The 17,500-nt window shown below is 45.3% G+C and overlaps 1 protein-coding gene across 2 annotated transcripts in view; it reads left to right on the top strand.

The window, feature by feature from the left end:
- Positions 1–17,500, top strand: part of LOC139639572 (stromal interaction molecule 1-like) — a 30,540-nt gene that overhangs the window by 12,150 nt on the left and 890 nt on the right. The window contains exons 6-12 of one of the 2 annotated variants that reach the window (XM_071513695.1): positions 1,106–1,283; positions 2,088–2,255; positions 3,375–3,475; positions 6,391–6,626; positions 8,767–8,853; positions 13,303–13,366; positions 15,119–17,500. The exon at positions 15,119–17,500 is cut by the window's right edge and continues 890 nt beyond it. In XM_071513695.1, the coding sequence (XP_071369796.1) occupies positions 1,106–1,283; positions 2,088–2,255; positions 3,375–3,475; positions 6,391–6,626; positions 8,767–8,853; positions 13,303–13,366; positions 15,119–15,554 (1,270 nt within the window). In that variant the 3' untranslated portion in view covers positions 15,555–17,500. The remainder of the gene's footprint in view (positions 1–1,105; positions 1,284–2,087; positions 2,256–3,374; positions 3,476–6,390; positions 6,627–8,766; positions 8,854–13,302; positions 13,367–15,118) is intronic. The other variant, XM_071513696.1, reaches the window with a different exon arrangement.

Raw genomic sequence — 17,500 nt, 5'->3', positions numbered from 1 at the left:
AGCAGAGTGTGTGGAGCAGAGTGTCTGGAGCAGAGTGTGTGGAGCAGAGTGTGTGGAGCAGAGTGTGTGGAGCAGAGCGTGTGGAGCAGAGCGTGTGGAGCTGGGCAGGTTCAGTGTGTTGCTCAGTGACACTTCAGCAGGTCTGGGGTTCAAACTGCCACCCAGTCACCATCACATCACCTCTGCCAGGCAGGTTCAGACTTCACCTGCTACTTCGTCTGTCAGCAGGATTTCTCAAAACCCTCTGGACTGATTTCCATGAAATCTGACAGACCAAAGAACAGCAGATTAGATTTCAGTGCTGATCTGAATCAGCTGATTTCCACCATCAAGGCGGCTTCACATCAGAAAACCTACATGCAAATTAGCTTCGCTTTCTATTGACGTCAATTGAAAACCATGCAAAGGACGAATAAAAACAATCGCTTCCGCTTGTTTGGCCGTGTTTACTTCTGAGGAACAAATCCAACATGGAGGAATCCATAATATTATATAATATAGACGGTACGTTCATGGTTTTCTTGTTGTAATATAACCTACAGCTACTGCTTGCTAACCACATAGCATAGCATCAGACTCGATTGACAGCTAGTTAGCTACTTACCCAGCTGCTAAACAGTGAATACAGACTGATGCAGGTTGTTCATAAAGTGTCATCTATTGTAGAAACAAATCATAACGTCACGTCCTTTTTCATCGCAATTAGTGAAGAGAAAACGTTCTTCACCACGCTCCTTTGTTTTCTAGCTGTATGAAACTAACAGAGATAAAGACTTGATCCAGATGCTGAGAGGAAGTTTGAGGGTCCAGAAACTTCAGACTGCAGTGACAGGACAATCTGTCTGTCTGTCTGACCGTCTGTCTGACCGTCTGTCTGTCTGTCTGTCTGTCTGACCGTCTGTCTGTCTGTCTGTCTGTCTGTCTGACCGTCTGTCTGTCTGTCTTTCTGTCTGTCTGTCTGTCTGTCTGTCTGTCTGACTGACCGTCTGTCTGTCTGTCTGACCATCTGCCTGTCTGTCTGTCTGTCTGTCTGTCTGACCGTCTGTCTGTCTCTCTGTCTGTCTGTCTGTCTGTCTGACCGTCTGTCTGCCTGTCTGTCCGTCAGGCTGCAGAAGGCGCAGGAGGAGCAGCGCTGTGTGGAGGTGGAGAAGGTGAAGGTGGAGGAGGAGCTTCGGAGCGAGATCAACTCGGCCAAGCAGGAGGCTCAGCGGCTGCGGGAGCTTCGCGAGGGAACCGAGAACGAGAGGAGCCGGCAGAAATACGCCGAGGAGGAGCTGGAGCAGGTAGGCGCCGCGCCGGCCCGACTCTCCCGTGACTTTCCAGAACTTTCCAGAACTTTCCCAAAAGTCGGAGGGCTTCCGTGACCCAAAACTGTTCTTCCTTCCTGGTTTGTTTGAAAATGTCTGAAAACAAATCATGTGTGAAACAAGTGGAAAATTCTCTGATATTCCCCGACTTCCACACAGAATTCATCGAGTTCCCAGACTTCCCCTGTTGCTCCTTTTCCACCAAATTAGCTCTGGTTCTTGAACCGGTTCCGTTCAGGATTCTTGGAACCTTGGTGCTATCTAGAGAACCGGCCCGCGTTTCCACCAGTTTTGAGTGGAACCATTGTAATCAAGGATGTGTCATCAGGAGGGCGTGGCACAACGCACACCGGAGGTAAACAGCAGGAGCAAGATGGCGGATCGCATTGATTACCTGCGAGCTTTTGTTCTGTTATTACAGATATTGGTTTTTATCCAAAAAAACAAGCATGGACCAACTATTAACGATAAGAAGACGTAGACGACTATTATGTGCAATTACTTTCCAACCTGTAGAATAAGACACGCCCACTGATGTCGGCACGGTTCGCACAAAACCTGCTATTTTTTTGGTTCCAGCTGGGAACCAACTGTTCGGGTTCTGAACCAATTTATTTTTGGTCTAAATGCTCCATAGGCAGGTACGGGAACCGGAACAGAACCCGTTACATGTTGTGTGGAATACACCTCTAAAAAAATGCTCCCATGATAATCCAAGAATCCCCTGACCTGTGTGTGTGTGTGTGTGTGTGTGTGTGTGTGTGTGTGTGTGTGTCGCAGGTGCGCATGGCGCTGCGGAAGGCGGAGCGGGAGCTGGAGTCTCGGGCGCGCTGGGTGCCTCCGGACGCTCTGCAGACCTGGCTGCAGCTGACGCACGAGGTGGAGGTCCAGTACTACAACATCAAGAAGCAGAGCGCAGAGAGACAGCTGCTGCAGGCCAGAGAGGGGGTGAGGGGCACACACACACACACACACACACACACACACACACACACTGATAAATACACACAAATAATAATAATAATGATAATAATACATGACATTTATTTAGCGCTTTTCTCGGTGCTCAAAGACGCTTTACAAACACAGGATAAAACAAATTTAATAGAGATATATATAAAAGATAGAAATAGATGAGAAAAGGACGTATACATAGGGAGGAACGGGGGAGGGGGGAGGAGAAGAAGATTAGAGGTCAAAAGCAAGAGTGAATAGGTGGGTTTTGAGGGCTTTTTTGAAAGATGACAAAAGCCCTATTCACATGGGACTAGTATGACCTGGGGACCTCATGTGATTTAGAAATTACCCCCCCCCCACCTCTGTGTTTCGTGCGGCACATTCGCACGGGATAAACGAAGTCTGTATTTTACTCGAATTTACTGACGTTATCCCCCGGATATGATGTCATGGCTCTGCGTAACATCAGCCTGCTGAAAGATAGAAAAATGTTCCTTACCGCACGCTGCCATGAATGTCATCCATCTCGTCATCTTCTGAGATTTTCGCTCTTCTGATGGATTTGAGCTTTCTCTTTCTGTGAATGTGTCTCCATGCTGTGTGGTGAGATGAGCCTCCTGAATTTGCACCCAGAATGCTGTCAGAACTTTCATTTATAATTTGCCAACGCAGCCTCCGTGATTCTCGGCCGGAAAAGAGGCAGAAAAAAGGCGCGGAGAAAACAAAAAACCTTGGGAAAAAAAAAAATACGACCCCAAATCACAGAGAGGCCGATTCACACGGGAATAATATTATCACATGACCTCTGTGTTTGGCGAAATATGGTAGGTAATTTGCGGTGGAATTTTTACTTTACAAATTAGGGACCTGGCAGATTCACACGGGATTAAGATCACAGACGACCTCCACAATTATTACAAATTACTAGAGGTCCCCAGGTCATACTGGTCCTGTGCGAATAGGGCTGTAGACACACAAGCAGATAAACGGTTTTAGAAACACCCTTTGCCTCATTCATGTCTCATTTGTCTCAAGGCTTAAAGGAACAGTTAACCCCAAAATGAATGTATATTGATGATGATGATGATGATGATGATGATGCTATTCCAGGCGGAGAAGATCAAGAAGAAGCGGAGCTCTCTGTTCGGGACGTTCCACGTGGCTCACAGCTCCTCGCTGGACGACGTCGACCACAAGATCCTGTCCGCCAAGTGAGTGACCTTTGACCTTTGACCTTTGACCTTTGACCCTGAGCGCCGGAGCCCGGACCGACAGAGCCGGTGACTCGATGCTGCGTTCTCATGGCGCTCTGTAGACGGCAGACTGTGGGACACTGAAACTCTCCACTGACACTCAGACTGAGGAAATAGTTTCAGGTGTCAGCAGGTGAGGCAGGTTGACTGTGTGAAAACAGGAGGAACCTCCATCATATCAGAGGCTGATATCCAATTGATAAACAGCCATTATACCATGGTCTGGGTGAATACTTGATTCTGATTGGCTGCAGGGTGTCCATTAATTCCTGATAATGGACACCTACTAAGTAGTTCCAGTGAAACTGTCTGTTCACCGTTCTAAATTAATGCGCTGGCTACGTAGCATCAGCCTGTATCTAACATGAGTAACCATAGCAACAGGGACGCAGTCAAAGCCTCCGTTTACAATTTGTATGTTTGTGAAAATCTTGATATTGATTTGAATGTTGCTAGCATAACGTTAGCTTTCTGGCTCCTAGCTGAGCCAAAGGGTTCTATGAGCTGAGCGGACTAGAAATATCTCCTGCTGCCAAGTCCTATCTAAGGTTCGTCCTATTTACTGGAGCAGTGAACAACGTTTCCGTTGCATAAGAACCTTATGGGACGGTAATGATTGTTCCAGGTATTAGTCAAACCCTCAGGTGTTACCAGGGAAACTGAGTTATGGCTTGTGAAAAACTTTAGATTTTGATTACAAAACGCATGAAAATATAAATTAATGGTCTTAATTTTTTTTTCTTTGGCAAGTGACCATGGTATAAGCGGGATAATGCCCTTCGAGGAGTCCATTATCAGGAATTAATGGACTCCACTGCGACCGGCCGACAGCATCATATCAGTCTAACCCACAGACCCAGGGCGGTCTGAGCGGCGGCCATCTTGCTGTGACCCGTTGGACTAGCTTCTGTATAAAGCGACTCACAGCAAGTCAGTGAGCTGAGAGGTTTTACAGCAAGAACCAAAGCAGCTTCTCTGTCTCCTTGCTGCCATGGATTGCTAACATGCTAATGCTAACATGCTAATGTTGACTAGAAGAGCTAGAGAGAGAAGTCCAGTCTGTGATGAAGCTACGTTAGCCTTGTCGCTAACGTTAGCTTCCAGTTTGTTAACAGACTCATCTGCTCAGTTCTCACAGTGTGACAGACTTTACAGCCTTAATGTCCAGACTTGTGTTGTCGCCATAGCAACTAAAACTTCAAATTCCTTAATCACCATTTTATGATGCACGAGCCAAATTACCATGACAGAGGAAGAACCGTTCTGTCCATTCAGGTTCTGTGGTCTAAACATATTTCCATCCATGCTGATAATTCCTATCCAATTTTACCTCAAGGGTTTGTTTTCAGCCCTGTTTGTTAGTCTGTCCGCAAAAAATCTCAAAAACATATCAATGGATTTGCATGAAATTTGATGGACAGTTCAGCCTTGGGTTGATTTAAGCGGTATCACACGAGAGGTCGTGTTGTTGTTCTGATTCAGTCTTCACAGCCTGCTGATATACAGAACAACAGCACGACCAAAGGTGTGATATTGCTTTTATACAACAGTTGTATAAACAAAGCTATTCATCAAGTAATGGTAATTTGAGACAACAGATGATTTTTGTCTGTTATTTGTCTCCGCCAACAAAAACATTTCCCTCAGGATTCACTACCAAGTGTCGCCAAGCAACAGGTGAACTGTTTCCCGACTGCAAGCTAGCAGCTCCTTTGATGTTAGCACAGACGATTTCAGTTTACTTTCTTCCCAATCTTCCGCCTCGGCCGACCGTTCTTAATTAAGGTCAAATGTCTCCATATTTGCGAGGTGCAAATGAAGTTAGAGTTTTGTGTGGACGTGTACTGGGAATATCTGGTAAGTATTTGTTTGTTGCACAACACTGTGTACTGTCTGCTAGAGCTAACCAGCTGGTTAGCTAGCAGCTACTCAGCTAACATCAGATGACGTTGTGGTGATCCGCTTTTTATTTCTCCTCACAAGAAGCTCCAGGCAGCTTTTCCACACAAAAAAAACAGTGTGTGTGAACGCAGCCTGATCAAAGTTACATCAGAACACCTGTGAAGCGGAGTGATACATACAGTAAAACGTCCCAGTGCTGCTATAGAGAGCCTAAGCCCCTCCCCTTCCACTGTCCCCCATGGGACCTTATTTTGGAAGAAATATGTACGGTAGTCAACGGCGAGAGACAAATAATTGTTTGATCCCGTTTGAATTGTGTCAAACGGGATCAAGAAAGTGTCAGTTTGTGGTAAAACAGTAAAGTAAAGTTTAGTTTAGTGTTTCAGGCTCAGTGAACTACATCTCTGTCTCACCGACACCAACATGAAGGAAACATAGGAAACACACAGCATGGCGTTAACGTTAGCCCCCACTGTACTGAAACTATCCTAAAGCAGTTTAAACCCGTTCTTCTTCTACCTTCCAGGTTGTGTTTAATACTCCTGCTGTCTGAGAGGGACTGAGCTTCAGGCTCTGGGCAGCTTGTGGAGAGAGAAAGTTATGATGTCACTTACGCCACTTTTGGGTGTGTAGTCTTTCTAATTATGTATTTTCACAGTCTGATACTTCAACAGTTTTACCACAAACTGAGACTTTCTTGACTTGCAACATTATCTTTTAAATTGACGAAACATCATATGTGTAATTCATGGCACAATTCAAACGGGATCAAACAATTATTTGTCTCTAACCGTTGACTACTGTACAGATTTTTTCCAAAATAAGGTCCCATGGTGGACAGAGGAAGGGGAGGGGCTTAGGCTCTCTATACTGTATATCGGCACTCATGGAATGCCTCTTGTCCAATCAAATTACTCGACCGGAAGTAACTGTTGTATAATGACTGATGAACTGAACCCCCCCCCCCTCAGACAGGCCCTGGGCGAGGTGACGGCGGCTCTGAGGGAGAAGCTCCACCGCTGGCAGCAGATCGAGTCTCTGACGGGCTTCTGCCTGGTCAACAACCCCGGCCTGGCCACGCTGGCCGCCGCCCTCAACCTGGACCCCGCCTTCCTGGGCCTGCGACCTCCGACCCCGCAGCACCTGCTGCTGTCCGACGACCTGGACGACATGGACGAGGACATCCTGTCCCCGGGGACGCTGCAGTGTAAGATGAAGTCCTTTAGGCTCAGCAGCCGGTAAAACAACTTCCCAACGTTCAGCAAGTCTCCAACTCAAGATCTATGACAAGTCGTTTAACTTAAAATATTTACATTATAGATATCTACAAATCCAATTTGACTAGTCATAATTATAATGTGACCAGTCAGAATGGTAATTCAAAATATCTGCAGTTACAATCCGACTTGTAAGAATGATAATTAAAGATAGCTGTGATTGCATTTCGACTAGTCAAAATATCTTTTAAGATATCTATAATGACGTCACAGATATCTTCAATTGACTCGTCACACAGAAATTAGCATTTTGACGAGTCAGAGATATCTTAAATTAGCATTTTAACTAGTCGTTAATGAACTTCACATATCTGTAATGTGAATCCGGTCACACTAATAAATGTTACAACAGCTTGCCATACAAGATCGTCCTTCACATCTGTTCAGCTGCACTTACACTTAGGTTACTGTATTGATGCTAATATCTGGATTTAGACTTACAGTACTGTAATCTTTTAAATTTAACATTATCCTTTAATACGGGGCCCAGTTGGCCTTCAGGCCCTCGGGAGCCGGTGGGTGAAGCTCTTCTACAGGTTTAGATGACAGACTTCCATGCAGGTGGATTTGGTAGAAATTTGATAAAAATTTGTTCAGTCGCTGTTCCACTGCTATGAGACACAAAAAAAAAAAAAACTGTCAGAATTATCATTAAAGGGACAGAAAATTTAAAAATGAGCGGAAACTAAAATCACACTGGAATCCTTTAACTCCGCTGACAATACTGTGGTGACTCAGCAACTTAAGAAGTTTATTATATATTACAGAGGCTCATAAGGTACAAACTGGCTTTACACGGTGAAACTTTCACGCAACTAGTTGCAGGTTGTAAATTGCATGAAACATAATTTCCATGCAACTTGACAGTTACATGAAGGAATTCAAAAAGGATCAGTCTCATGCAACACGATTTAATAGTTTATTTCACTAAAATTAGCTAGATTGGTAATGTTTCATCTGTCGTATTGTTTTCTCGCTAGATTATATCAAGTGGGAAGTGTCATTGTAACTAAACTGTAATTTGCATCTTTGTATCTTATTTCGTATCGTTTTCTCACTGGATAATATAAATTCGGACGTGTTGTATCGCTTTTTCTTCTGGCGCTGGCTGGCTACTTTGTTTCATAATGTCTGACCCGGAGAACAGGAAGAGAGCTATCGCTGCATTAATGCTTATTGATCTGCTGGAGGAAAAAACACGACCTAAACAGGCTGAACGTCTGGTGAAGGACTGGCTGCTCAAAAGAGAGACCGATGGATTTCACACTCTGTTCGAGGAGCTTGATCCAATGAGTGCATTCTCCCTTTGATTCAAGGAAAATAAATAAATAAATAGCTCTTTGTTGCCACCTTGTGACATCAGTATGAAATTGTAGCTTGATATGTGATTGTGTTCTAGATAACAGCTCTGATTCTCATCAAAACTTTAGAAAAACTTTAGCATTACCAACCTTACATGAAGTCTATGAGGATAATCTCCTTCTGAAGCGTCCAGAGACCAGATTCTGTTTTATCATTTTGTTCATTTTGGTGATAAGCCGTCTGTCGAGTTGAAATCAATCAGTTGAAATCGGTTGAAATGATACCGCATCAACGGTAGTTTGCCTAGCTCACGTTTGTTTGTTGACATGACTCAGCTGTTTGACGTCATCATCTGACACGTTATCAGCGTTTTGATTGGCTGTTGCGTGAAACTAGTTTCACAAAGTTGAGAGTTTTGCAACTGTTGCGGCTGAGTTTCAGAGTGCGTTGCAGAGGGCTTTACACCATGCAACTCAATTGCAACTTAGTTTCACCTAAGTTTCAACCAACTAAAGTTGCGTGAAAGTTTCACCGTGTAAAGCCAGCCTGACAGTCTCCAGTGAACAAACTGTAACTGCTGTAAAGAGGAAAATGTTCTTAGTCAACATTCCTGTTTAAATAAGAGATAAAAACATGGAAAACGTCATGAAACATCTTCTGTAATGAGGCTTCATCTCCTGTCACTTCACCTGGTCTGCTCCGTGTCTCCGTCCCCTCCTCTGATTGGTCCTCTGTCTCGCCATCTCTCTCCCGATTGGCTCCCTGCAGACGCAGCCTGGCAGATGGACCGGAGAGTCAGCGACCTCTGGCCCCTGAGTGGCATCGCAGACAGCCAGTCGCCATGGAAACACTCCGGTTGGCCCCTCCCTCCTCCTTCACTCGCTCCCTGAGCAAAGCTGGGTTTATACCTCTGTTTGATCCGGGATGGATAACTGACCGATCAGATCGATCAGATCAATCAGATCACGATGTTTGATTGACAAGCCTCTCATCAGGGTTCCCACAGGCCGAGAACATCCTTGAAAGTTTGTGGATTTTAGAAAATAAGGCCTTAAAAGTTTTTGAAAATGAATGGATGGCCTTGAAAGCACGTTATCGATTTTATTAGGATCTAACACCCAAATTCATCAATAAGCCTCAGCTGTCTGGATCTCTCTCTCCTCAGGATCAACACTCACATCCTGAGAAAACCCGACACTCTCAGAACAAAAGGCACAGACTTGTATCTTTGTTCCTGACAGTGATGGATATCTGAGTTGATATCGCAGCAGTTTCAACATGATTTCATCAGGTTTACTGACTTGACAAGATCTTGTGAAGAATCAGGCCTTTATTCTGTCTAATTTTAACTAATGTCCTGTCTGACCCCAGACTGATCTTCAGATTGAACGTCCCTCTGGTTCCACTCCAGTATTGAGTTGAGATTTGGGGTGGGGGGTGGCTGATTTTCCCCATCCCCCATAGTGACCGACGTATCCGAACCGATCACAGTGACTGACGTATCTGAACCAATCACAGTGACTGACGTATCTGAGCCAATCACTAGTGGCCGATGTATCTGAACCAATCACTAGTGACTGATGTATCCGAACCAATCACTAGTGACCGACGTATTCGAACCAATCACTAGTGACTGACGTATCTGAACAAATCACTAGTGACTGACGTATCTGAACCAATCACAGTGACTGACATATCTGAACCAATCACTAGTGACCGACGTATCTGAACCAATCACTAGTGACTGACGTATCTGAACCAATCACTAGTGACCAACGTATCTGAACCAATCACAGTAACTGACGTATCTGCACCAATCACTAGTGACTGACGTATCTGCACCAATCACTAGTGACCGACGTATCCGAACCAATCACAGTGACCGACGTATCTGAACCAATCACTAGTGACCGACGTATCTGAACCAATCACTAGTGACTGACGTATCTGAACCAATCACAGTGACTGACGTATCTGAACCAATCACAGTGACTGACGTATCTGAACCAATCACAGTGACCGACGTATCTGAACCAATCACTAGTGACTGACGTATCTGAACAAATCACTAATGACTGACGTATCTGAACCAATCACAGTGACTGACGTATCTGACCCAATCGCAGTGACCGACGTATCTGAACCAATCACTAGTGACCGACGTATCTGAACCAATCACTAGTGACTGACGTATCTGAACCAATCACAGTGACTGACGTATCTGAACCAATCACTAGTGACTGACGTATCTGAACAAATCACTAGTGACTGACGTATCTGAACCAATCACAGTGACTGACGTATCTGAACCAATCACAGTGACTGACGTATCTGAACCAATCACTAGTGACCGACGTATCTGAACCAATCACAGTAACTGACGTATCTGCACCAATCACTAGTGACTGACGTATCTGAACCAATCACAGTGACTGACGTATCCGAACCAATCACAGTGACTGACGTATCTGAACCAATCACAGTGACTGACGTATCCGAACCAATCACAGTAACTGACGTAACTGCACCAATCACTAGTGACTGACGTATCTGAACCAATCACAGTGACCGACGTATCCGAACCAATCACAGTGACTGACGTATCTGAACCAATCACTAGTGACTGACGTATCTGAACAAATCACTAGTGACTGACGTATCTGAACCAATCACTAGTGACCGACGTATCCGAACCAATCACAGTGACTGACGTATCTGAACCAATCACTAGTGACCGACGTATCCGAACCAATCACTAGTGAGTGACGTATCTGAACAAATCACTAGTGACTGATGTATCTGAACAAATCACTAGTGACCGACGTATCTAAACCAATCACTAGTGACCGACGTATCTGAACTAATCACTAGTGACCGACGTATCTAAACCAATCACTAGTGACCGACGTATCTAAACCAATCACTAGTGACCGACGTATCTGAACTAATCACTAGTGACCGACGTATCTGAACTAATCACTAGTGACTGACGTATCGGCCGCTCTGACATCACTTCAGTCACATGATGCAGCCAGTCAGCCTCTACATGGTTAGCAGACATTTACCAACTGACCAAGAATGACAGTCGATTTGGACAAAAATATCGTCTTAGCAAAGACAGTCTGTTAGTTAAGGAGGAGATTTCGGTTCAAACTTTAGTCCCGCCCACAAAGGCTCTGATTGGCTCGACTGTTTCGAGAACTAGCCGCTGACGAGGGAAACACCAGACTCTGAATCGCTTGAGAAAAGTTGAGAAGTTGGCGGCAGGAAGCGGGAGAGTCTGACTGAAACGTGACAATCTGAAGTCTGTGAATTTCACCACAAGACCCTGAAGGTCAGAGAAAATCCTTGAATTCTCTCCCAGACAGTGGAGTCTGTCTCATGTCTGCACAGAGGACAGAGTCTAATGTTCATGTGACCTGCTGAGAGCATCTTCAACGTTCAGATACCCAGAATCCCCCAGGCAGAGGTATAAACCCCCCCACCCCACCCCCCCACCCCCCCTGTGCTCTTCCTCCAATCAGAAGGATTCAGGCTGTTCTGCTGTTCTGCAGGAGAAGAGTCACACTTCACTAATTCTTCATCCGTCTCCTCCTCTTCCTCTCTTCCCTCTCTGCAGACCTGGAAGACTCACTCTTCTTCTGCTGACTCACTATTCTTCTTCTTCTTCTTTTGTCTCCTTTCTCTCAGAATGGATTGCTAACCCCCCCCCCCCCCCCTCACTAACCTGCAGGTCTGCAGCAGATAAACACAGTGTGTCAGTTCATACAGCCGGACGCTTTCATGGTTTAACTCCAAAATCCTACAGATCCATTTTGAAAAAATACATTTTAAAAGTTTATTGCTCAATATTTTCAAAAGAATGATTATTTATTATTAATGTCAGTTTAATGTGATGTTTTAATCCATTTACTGTTTTCATTTAATTTAATTTGTTTTTGTTTTTTTTATGTAATTTAATTTAATCAATCTATTTTATGTAAAGCACTTTGAGTTGCATTCTACGTATGAATGCTGCTTTAACAATAAACATGTTACTATTATTATTATTATTATTATGGTTGTTATCATTATCATTATCATTATCATTATCATTATTATTCCATCCTAAAAAATCTTCCTGTTCTGTAAGTAGAGAGCTCATGTTGGCAAACAACACCAAAAACATTTAATCAGGAGATTTGCTTTCATGCCTGTGATCGTTTTTTAAAATGTTGGACATCATAGAGATATATCTCTATGATGGACATCTTGATTTTGGATCTGAACTCATCTGTCCGTCCAGCTGTGTGACTTGACTTGATCCAAAAGATCTGAACATGCTTCTTTTCTTTTCACTGAATTCATCTGAACAGTTGGATTCCATTCAGTGTTTTTTTTATCCATACAATCTGTCACTGCTGCTGGGTGAAACCTTCAGTGAATTGAGGTACATTTTGTCATTAATGGGTTTCATGGGACCAAACATTATGAAACTAACTCACACACACAGCTGTTCAGGCCTCTTTTTACACAATTTATGTTGCAGCCTGAATTCAAAAGGATAAATTTAGATTTTTTTTGTCAACAATTTACACGAGTCCCTTGATCTCTTCAACACTTCAGTTTGAAGGGTTTTTTTCTTCCCCTTCCAACTCGTCTTCACAGAGGCAGGGACTTGAGTCACATGACTTGGACTCGAGTCACATGACTTGGACTCGAGTCAGTTTTAATAGCTTGAGACTTGACTTGATGCATGAAGAGAAGACTTGAGACTGGACTTGACTTGGGGTCTGGTGACTTGGGACTTGACTCTGACTTGTACTCTGATGACTTGAAAAGGTTTCTAAAGTCTTGACTTGAGATCTTGTGTTTGTGTAAATGACTCAGATTGAAAGTGATGAGATTTGTTCCAGCAGACGACTGAATTTAAATTCTGTTTTCTGAATTTGTATGGAATGATTGAATTTATTGAAGTTGAAACTGATTATAGAAATCAAACTCATGATGCTCTTACCAAGTTTTTATCCTATTAAAACCATATTGCATTGAAAAGTCCTAGATATTTAGTTTTCTTTAAGATATTAAATTGATACTGGACTCTTGATTTGTTCTGACTTGACTTGCTGTTCTACATTTAGACTTGAGAATTGACTTTAATGACCTGGACTTGACTTGGACTTGACTTGTCAATCTACATTTAGACTCGGGACTTGACTTGGGACTGGATCACAGCTCTGCGTCTTCACCATTAAAACCTAAAAGTCGGTTCCAGGCTTCATAGCTGGTCGACAGAGTCTAACTCTGCTCCTCTCTCCCCCGCAGCCCCGAGTCTGATGCCCCTGCGCCAGAGGATGGGAGACCCCGTTCTGACCCTCAGCTCTCAGAGGTTGGTTGAAGGGCGGGGCTTGTCGCAGCAGGAGGGGCGTGGCCACTTCCCGTCGTCCCGCCCTCCTCGCCGCCACGGCCGGCAGAACCGCAGCCGCTCCATCGGCCAGCTGGAGCTCCTCCCCCTGCCCTCCTCCCTCTCCTCCTCCCTCTCCTCCTCTCTCTCCCATCCCTCCATCTGCCCCGCCCCCCCGATCCTCTCGCTGTCTCCTCCTCCTCGCCTCCCCGCCTCCTCCACCGCTTCTTTTTCTTCTTCTCCCTCCGCTGAAGGCACCACCGCTTTCCGCTTCCGTTCCACCTGTTTCCGCTCTGTGGAGGCGGTGTGCGCCGTCTGGCCTGCGGGCGCCGCTGAGGCGGGTGGAGCTGAGGTGGGCGGAGCTAAGGCGGCCCGGCTGCAGCGCCATCGCTCCGGCAGCTTCGGGTATCTTCCTCTGCATGGCCGTCTGATACCGATACCGCCAGCCTGAAACATCGGTATCAGAGAATTTCCTCAATTCTAACCTCTGACACCGAGAGACACGAGTAATGCCAAGTTCAAGCTTAACTTTATTTGTCCTAATTAAGTATTAAAAACAACACATAATAAACAAGACTGACCGGTAAAACAAACATTCAGTCGCCAACGCATTCGTCAGAAATCAAAGCAAAGAAACTTGATTTTTTGCATTTTTTCACACACAGAAGAAGAAGAGTAGAGCTTTCGTATGGAGGGAAGCCTGGCTAACGCTGGGCCTGGCTTACACACACACACACACACACACACACACACACACACACACACAGTCTTACTTATGTCACTTTTGGGGTATTTACATAGACTTACATTCATTTCCTGGAGACTTACCCTAACCATAACCATAACCATAACCACTACTTGCCTAACCCTAACCACTGACCCAAAAATCAGCTTTTTTACCAACTGGGGACACGGCTTTTGCACAACCCGTCCCCAATCAACTGGTCTTCAGTCTGGTTTGTGTCCCTGAAAGTGACTTAAGTCATACCCACACACACACACACATACACACACTCACACACATACACACACTCACACACATAAAGCAGTACTCAACTCAATAGAATTATTGCATTGCTGCTCAGCTTGTGCTTGGTTTTCTGAATGTCCTTTACTGACTTCTAGCTTTTCAACTTTGACTTTTTAAAGTTGCTCTGTGTGTCATTTTAACATCAATCTGTCATTGTCAGATTAATATTCCTCTCTTGGTCTAATGACTGTAAACCAATGAGAGCCTGGTGGAGCTGATTGTTCTCCTCTATCTCACTCCAGTAGTATTGTTAGTTCTCCACATTAAGACTACATTTCCCATCAGCCCTGTATAGAGTAGAGGCTGATAGAGGCTGACAGGCTGATAGTGACGGTCTCATTTGTTTACAGTAATTATCCTAATGTCTCAAAATTCATTTGGGAATTTAGCGATTTTAAACTGCTCCTTGTAGCACCTTTACTGCTCATTTTAATATTCACTTACTCTTTTTTTCTTTCCATTACCTCTCTTATATCCCTCCACCTTCCTCCTCATGTTGCTGTTTTATCACAGAGATCATCAGCTGTGGAGTTTTGTTTTGTTTTTTGCCATTATGCCTGATTTATAACTGCAGTCAGTTATCATTCTTCTCATACTGTGGTAAAGCAAGTTTAAACATCCGATGTCTTTCCACACTAAAACAATATATTAGCATTGTTAGCCTTCCTCATTCAATCATTCTGTCTCTCTCTCTCTTTCTCTCTCAGGGACATTATGAACCGCTCCGACTCTGACTCCGCCCTCCCTCTGTCCCACGGCGAATCCCGGGGCTCGTACGGCCCCAAGCCCCTCCCCCTGTCGTCCAGGCTCCTCCCCCTGCAGGGCCAGGGCTCCGGCGGCGGCGGCGGCGGCCTGGAGAAGAGCTCCAGCCTGGGGGAGCTGAGGGGCAGCCCCGCCCTCGCCGCCTGCTGCTCCACCCGCTCGCTCTACGCCGCCGACCCGGCCGACGCCGCGGCCGCCTCCTCCTCCTCCGCCTCCTCCACCAGCTCCGCCAACGGCCGGGGGCTCGGCCTCCAGCCGCCGGCCAGGAGGAGCCCCGCCGAGGAGGACGGCGGCCCGCAGGGAGACGAGAGCGACTCGGGCGGCGGGCGGAGGAGACACGCCTTCAACAAGATCTTCAAGAAGAAGCAGAGCCGCCACTAGTCAGAGAGCGTTCGCCAACCAAACGTCCAAACCTGCTTCCATCCGCTAAATTTCTGGGGACAAAGTGGAGCGAAGACCGATGACAGACAAGATGTGATTGATCGATGTGATAAATCAACGATCACCAAACTATCAGCTCAGAGGGAACAGGTGCTTTTTTTTTTCTAGATGTGGCCTCCAAATAGATTTCTGGCAACTTTCGCTCAATCTTTCCTCTCCGTTTTATTGATAAAACATCAAATTTGGAAGTAGAGGCGTCTGCTGCAGCGTGGACCAACGAAGAAGAACAGAGGAGCGGGAGGCTGGAGCTGTAGGCGATGGACTAAAGAAGTAGAAGAAGAAGAAGAAGGTAGAAATTAGGCCTAAAGTTTGATTCGAACAGAAGTACAAAGCCTGTGACATGGACCATTCTCCATTTCACATGTGATTCAGCCACTAGAGGAAATTCCTAAATTAAATGCATCCATTTTGGCAAAAAAAAATCATCACCTGTAATTTGGGTTTGACTGATACAGGCTTTTGAAGACCAATACCGATATTTTTGTATTGAAGCTATCGATAGCTGATATTTTGAGCCAGTATTCAATATCTTTTCATGCCAAACATTCCCAAAAAATTCAAAGTATTCAGGTTTTCCCCCTAATTTCATTCTCATTAGGGGGCGGTGAAGCCTCTGAAACCACAAGACACTAAAACTCTCCATTGAAACCAGCAAGCCTGTGTTACCGACCGGGCATGCAGGGCACACGCCCCGGGGCCCCAGACCACCAGGGGCCCCAGACCACTAGGGGGCCCAGACCACCAGGGGGCCCAGAATATCCCCGAGTCCCTAGGTACAGACATAGTCAAACCTTTTCAATAAATTTCAACATTTAACAATTTCTTTGGTGCTTCATTCCCACCGCCTGTCACCTCGCCTCCTTACAGCCACAACCTGCAGTCCAGATGGAAACAAAGTGAAGCCCCACCCCCTGAAACTAAAGCTAGCCTCGGGGTTGGACAAATGTTTTCTCTCTCAAACTGACTGAGCGAGCTCTAGACCGCAGGACTGGCAGTTTGTAAAAGCTAAAACTGAGTTTCAGAGAACTTTGAACCTGTAAAAGGTTTACGTTTGTATTGTTTGTGAGCAGGCTGGTGTCTGGAGCTGCAGTGTGGGGGTGCAGTGAGACGAGGGGGGGGGCCAACAGGACGTGTGTGCCCAGGGGCCCTGTGATTGGTTAATCCGGCCCTGGAAACCAGGATCATAATAATGGGTTAAGGGCTTCCCATAGACAACCAGTGTGGTATTGATCAATTACACAATGAATATATAGATAAACAAACTGCATCACATCTATCATTTTGACGAATATGACTGATATCTGATATGTATTTCAGAAAGTATCAACATTTGTTTAAAATTTGTGTATCAGTCATTTTGGAAGAGGATTGCTCGTCGCCCCTCACATGCCCCTTTTCCACCAAATTAGCTCTGGTTCTTGAACCGGTTCCGTTCAGGATTCTTGGAACCTTGGTGCTATCTAGCGATTTCCACCAGTTTTGAGCGGAACCATTGTGATCAAGGATGAGTCATCAGGAGGCGTGGCACCATGCACACCGGAGGTAAACAGTAGGAGCAAGATGGCGGATCGCATTGATTACCTGTGAGCTTTTGTTCTGTTATTCTACCTGTAGAATAAGACACGCCCACTGATGTCATCACGGTTCGCACTTGAAAACCTGATATTTTTTGGTTCCAGCTGGGAACCAACTTTTCGGGTTCTGAACCAATTTATTTTTGGTCGAAATGCTTCGAACGGTTCAAGATTAGGTGCGCGAACCGGAACGGAACCCGTTCCGTGTTGGTGGAAAAGGGGTCTCAGTGGCCCGGGGACTCTGGATCGGCCCGGTCTCGGACACCTGATTGGATTTAGACAAAACTTCGGGGAATGATGCGCGCCGTTTCT

The sequence above is a fragment of the Centroberyx affinis genome, unplaced genomic scaffold, assembly GCF_046629955.1.
Source record: "Centroberyx affinis isolate AG114_WGS23_722 - 3 ecotype Tasmania unplaced genomic scaffold, CSIRO-AGI_Caff_v1 ptg007419l_1, whole genome shotgun sequence".
Lineage (NCBI taxonomy): Eukaryota > Metazoa > Chordata > Actinopteri > Beryciformes > Berycidae > Centroberyx > Centroberyx affinis.
Note: the sequence above shows the minus strand (reverse complement) of the source record. Positions and strands in the feature narration are given on the sequence as shown.